The sequence below is a fragment of the Lactuca sativa genome, chromosome 2, assembly GCF_002870075.4.
Source record: "Lactuca sativa cultivar Salinas chromosome 2, Lsat_Salinas_v11, whole genome shotgun sequence".
Lineage (NCBI taxonomy): Eukaryota > Viridiplantae > Streptophyta > Magnoliopsida > Asterales > Asteraceae > Lactuca > Lactuca sativa.
In genome coordinates this window covers 44,393,286-44,398,796 of record NC_056624.2, presented here as the reverse complement: position 1 = coordinate 44,398,796, position 5,511 = coordinate 44,393,286, and the positions used below count along the sequence as shown (strand labels likewise).

Here is a 5,511-nt window from a genome sequence, read left to right as displayed (position 1 = left end):
TTATAGTTTTATATTTACTTACTTGTTCAAGATCTAATCGATCTTCATAGTTTAAAGGTTTTTAAATCTCTTCAGTATTTTTAGTGTTTGCCGAACTCTTATTTTATGTGTAATAATGAAACAACTTATCAAAATCCCCTTAAATAAGTCAATAAGTAAGTAGGAAGTGAGTCAAGTGACTTATCAAAAACTTTTTATTTAAGTTAATAAGTGCTTATAAAATATTTTTATCCAAACACTAAAAACTCCTTGTTAACTCTTCTAAACTACAATAAGTCAGTAAACACTTTAAATACAGAATTCTAAACACCCCTAAATACTGATATATATCGAAGCCTAATGTCCTTGATTCACTTAGGGGGAATTCGACATTCTCACTGGATTGTTCTTCAAAATCTTCATTGCTTTGTTTTGAAAATCAGAGAGGGGGGGGGGGGGGGGAGAGAGAGAGAGAGAGAGAGAGAAGTTTATGCATTTCCAACAGGATCTTGTCTAGTTTTCAACAACTCAACAATTATTTGTTCTTTGACTTATTTGTATGCTTTTCATGAAGGTTCGATGGATTTGGGGAGCTACGTGGAAATTTTGACCGATGAATAGAAGCGGTAGACAGAGGAGGGAGTCAGTGGGAATTCGACATTCTCCCTCGATTGTTCTTCAAAATCTTCTTTGCTTTCTTTTGGAGAGCAGGGAGGGGGGGGGGGGGGGGGGGGGCAGAAGCTTATGCATTTCCAACCGGAACTTGTCTACTTTTCAACAACTTAACAATTATTTGTTCTTTAACTTATTTCTATGCTTTTTATGAAGGTTCGATGGATTTAGAGAGCTACGATGGAAATTTTGACTGAGGAATAGAAGCGGTAGATAGAGGAGGGAGTCAGTAGTGGGATGAGATTGGAGTTGGTGGTGGAAGAGAGAGGGATTGACGAATCAAAGTCTTAAATAACAAGGACAAGGTGTGTGTTGCCTAGGGTGATCATACGAGACCAAAAAACGACCTAAAAGCCGACTATAACCGAATGACTCAACACCAAATAAACTTTCCGATTTTAGTATTTGTTTTTACAATTTCTTGAATTACCGTTTTGATGCAAACAATTCTTGGTCCTTCCGGTTCGATTTGGTCGATTTTTGGTTATGCTCTTTTTTTTCGGATCCATATGCTTAGTTGTATATAGATTTATACTCTATATACGTATATTTATCATTCCGTTATAATTTTGTTTTGACATCGAAAACCGGAACTACAGCCGTAATATTTACATTCATCATCACCAAATTTGCAGTTTTTATTTATTTTTTATTTTTTTATTTTTAAATCCGGTTTGTTTTTATTTTTGTGGGGTTTGGCCGGAGGGGAAACAAAGGAGAGGAATGCCGCTGGGTAAGTACTACTGTGACTACTGCGATAAGCAGTTTCAGGACACCCCTTTCCACCGGAAACGCCACCTTCAGGGCCTTCTCCACCAGAAAGCCAAAGCTCTCTGGTACGCCTCCATACCACGAGGTTTCCTCTCTCTCTCTCTCTCTCTCTCTCTCTCTCTCTCTCTCCACATATACTGAAATCGTATTATACGACTTTATGTTTTCTTCTAATTTACAGATCCCAATCAAGTATCCCTACAATCATCAACTGTTGGACTCTGCAATCGCTTCATCCGAACGGTAATCGCTTTGCTCCTATGTTTTCCACAGATTTTATGAACTTTCAAATCGGCGTTTAGTTCTTTTTGGGTTAATTTCATAATGTGAAAGTACCATGAATGAAATTTCTGGTGGCGACATGCTAGCAGCGTTTGTTTAATGATCTTAATCGAGATTTACACATTCATTATTGTAAAAAGTTTCATACTCATCGAAATTGAGAAAAAAAAATGTTCACCTAATGAAACATTGTAGCCCTACATTTGAACAATACCTGTATCATCATCATCATCATCATCATAACTTTCATTCATTGATTGTTTTTAGTTTCACTTTCTCTTGTTATCCTGATGAATTCCAACTTTCTATTTTACAGGGTTCATGCCCATATGGTGATTCATGTAAATATGTTCATCCCAATCAAAACCTTCCAAACATGAACATGCAGGGTTTTGCAGGTGAATACTTGTTCCTTTATAGGGTTTCTTTTAAATATTTACTCCCCATTGTCTAGTGTTCTAGTAAAATAAACAACAAGTTTAGTAGTACATAGCATTAGATTTGAACCTTTTTAATTATAATATTGAATAATCTCTTCTTCAGTTGCAAATAGCATTGAAACTCAATTGCCAAGTTTCCCAGGGAGTCAGTCCATTGAAAGATCCTCACTCTCAGGCAAGTATTGCTAATCAACTGTTAGCTGAGAAAAAAAAAACTTATTTTTATCGTGTTTAGTAACATTTACATACTTTTATAATGTTGTATGCATTTAATCATTACAAAAATAGTTGAAGGCTTTAATCGTATAAAGTTGTGTAACTATGTTGTGTTTTTCTGTATTTTGTCCTATGCGAACTATGCTGCAAAATTTTGTGTGATCACCTTTCTTTTCTAGAGATAAATACGCATACATACATATGTATGTATATGTATATGCATGTAGACACACATACATACATAACCTCTCAAGAATGTAGACCCAACCGAACTGGGTAGTAAAGATATGGTTTCTAGGGCTATTTTGATTGAGGATGAGGAGGGCATTCACGTCTTTTGCACCAACTAGAGATCAAGAGCGAGCTGCTCCACTTTTTTTGTTAGAACGAAAAATTGTAGTTTCTGTCTCATTGGCATTAGTCATTGTTCTGTAGGCTATGCCACACAGGCTAAACCCTAAACCCTAAACCCTAAATTTGTTTTGTATACCTTGTGTTTGCAGGCGGCATGGTAGTAGATAGGATGGGTGTTATGCTTGGAAATTTACCTCCATCGTTAAGACCGCCACCAGAAGGTGGATATCCACCTCTTCCATTTGTAGATTGGGGATAGGTTTGTGTTGTATCATTTAAGAACTTAATTTTGTTGTATATGAATGATCAAATACTTTGTAGCTAATACATGCACATTATTAAGTTGATTGGAGTATGATAAACTATTGGTTTTGTTTATTGTGTAAAATACAGAAAAACCTTTGTACTTTCATCGTTTTATTGCTTAATTATTTTTCGTAGTGAGCGAACCAATACATACATAAGAAACATTTTTTGAGGTTCTCTGAAAAATAAAGAAAAACACGACCTAGTTTTACTATTTTATTGATATAGCCATTGAACTATTATTATTAAAAAGATAAAATTTCACGATTGGTTCTTATGATCAACAAAAAGTCACATGTTAAGTTGGTTATGAGTTTCAATTTCTTGCATCGCTGGTCTTTAACGCATGTAAAATGTTTTTTATATCCTTATTATTATTATTATTATTTAATATTTTTTACTTATTTACAATTTTGGATTAATATCAAATTATAAAAGCCCAATGCAACCCCAACCCACCCCCACCCATTACCCCAACCACAACCCACCCTGTTTGTCTTCTTGATCACCTTTTCTTATCGGTGACTGCATCTTCACTATCGTCATTTCTACAAAAGTTAAATTTCATTGTAAAATATGGTTATTTGTGCAGTTTTAGATTTCAATATTTAGTCGACATCAATATCAAAATCAAAAGCACAAAACTTACGGAAAATGTTTAGTTCCACATAAACTAGAGTTACACTTTCTAGATCCCCGAACTATTGCAAACTTTTTTAAAAAATAGGTAAAATCTAGAGAAACATGTAGACTTGAGTTGGTTGTAGGTCTCTAACGATAGAAGGTTTTTTTTTTTTTTTTTTTTTTTTTTTTTTTTTTTTTTTTAACTTGTAGATCAAATGTTAAGGCGTAGGCAGAGGCATGATGTCAATGGTTCATTGGGTTAAAGAAGGTAAACGCTGGGCAGGAATCGTATAACCGAGAACTAAAATCATCACATGAATACTCGTTAAAGATCCGTAATGGCAACAAAAAAAGAAAGAAGAGAAAGTACTTAAGATATTGACAAACCTAGTGGTGGCCAACCGATCAAACCGAAGGGTCGTTGAAGGTTAACGGTGAGAGAGGAAACATGGCATTGGAGAAACTAACGGTGGCCAATGGTGGTGACGAATAGAGGGATAAAATGGAAGAGGGGTACGCGTGAGGTGGTGGTAGAGGAGTAAACATTGATTTGAAAAAGGGTAACCAACCTACGGTTTGGGTTGGCAATGCTGGATGTCGGAACCTAGGGTCGACGGTGTTGTACTCGTCAAATTGTAATAAACTCATATAACATACCTTATCCACATAATAAAATTGAAATCATATGGACCTCTGCTTAAAACTTGATAGAGACTAAGAGTGCAAAGTCCATTTAATTAAATGATTTAATTCCTGAAGTCCATTTAACTCTACAGACTATTAAGTTCAGGTCCATTTTCTTCTGGCTTCTCTCCTCCTTATATTGCTTTCTTTTTTTTACGGGACTCCCAAGTTGATTATGGTGTAGAAGAGGGGGGGGGGGGGGGGGGGGGGATTTTAATAGGATATTCACTTATAGGCCATATTCTTTGACCATTAATAGGCTCTACCTTATAGACATAAGTTGCTTTCTTGCATTAAATTTAGCCTTGAATACGATGTGTGTATAGAATCACACTTGATACTCCTTTTGCAATTGATCTTGTAGAGCTTTCATTGGGATTCAATCTGGTCCGTTATTTGTTTAGCAATGAACTTTGTAGTTGCATATCTAACTATTCTTTTAAACATGCATTTGTATTCATGATTGTATGTTTTTATAAACCAACTACCTTCTACTATTGACCTATAACCTTGTATCACCCAAGGATATGGGGTAGGTTCACCCACCTGACCCTCATTAAAGGGTACAGTCCCTTTACGGGCAATCCTTAACCATTTTTTTTTTGTTTTTTTAAAAGAATATATTACTCTTGATTTCTAATACATGCAATCGTATCTTTTCCTTTAACTCATTTTTACTTTTATATTTTGTCCTATCGTAAAAGTTACTTTATGTATCTCTCCTTTGGAGCACCTTGTCTCATTCCCCAGTTATTTTAGTAACTTTATTTTTCCCTTCCATATGAGAATCCTCATCCATTGACTCCCATTGATTATTATCAATTACATCCAAATCTTTAGGGTCGCCATCACTCTCATTATCTCTAGGATTTGTTACTCTTTTTTTTCCAGAAATTCTACTTCAAGATTAATACTGATGTAAAAGTCCTTCATATATACTTCTATATCAGGGATTATGTTCTCTTCATCCACCTAGAAGTGATTGTCTTCATTGTCCTCACTTTTCATCATTTTCTCTTTCACTCTTACCCTTACCTTCATCTTCAATTTGCAACATGCATTTCAGAATCCCTTATATCTACATTGTCATTAACTTAATTGAACTCATGATCTACATTGTCACTAACTTTATTGAATTCATTTATTTCATTCAATTCTTCCCTTTTATGATCTTCATTCTCTT

The 5,511-nt window shown here is 35.0% G+C and overlaps 1 protein-coding gene across 2 annotated transcripts; it reads left to right on the top strand.

Annotated features, from left to right (window-relative positions):
- Nucleotides 1-1,256: 1,256 nt before the first annotated feature.
- On the top strand, nt 1,257-3,092 carry LOC111887180 (zinc finger CCCH domain-containing protein 3). 2 transcript variants are annotated; one of them, XM_023883335.3, is made up of 5 exons: nt 1,274-1,507; nt 1,604-1,665; nt 2,021-2,102; nt 2,248-2,319; nt 2,864-3,092. In XM_023883335.3, exons 1-5 carry the CDS (start codon nt 1,375-1,377, stop codon nt 2,971-2,973), a joined length of 459 nt encoding a protein of 152 aa, XP_023739103.1. In that variant the 5' UTR covers nt 1,274-1,374; the 3' UTR covers nt 2,974-3,092. The 2 variants fall into 2 exon arrangements, with proteins under 2 accessions (XP_023739104.1, XP_023739103.1); XM_023883336.3 differs by lacking the exon at nt 2,248-2,319 and having other exon boundaries at nt 1,257-1,507.
- Nucleotides 3,093-5,511: the final 2,419 nt, after the last annotated feature.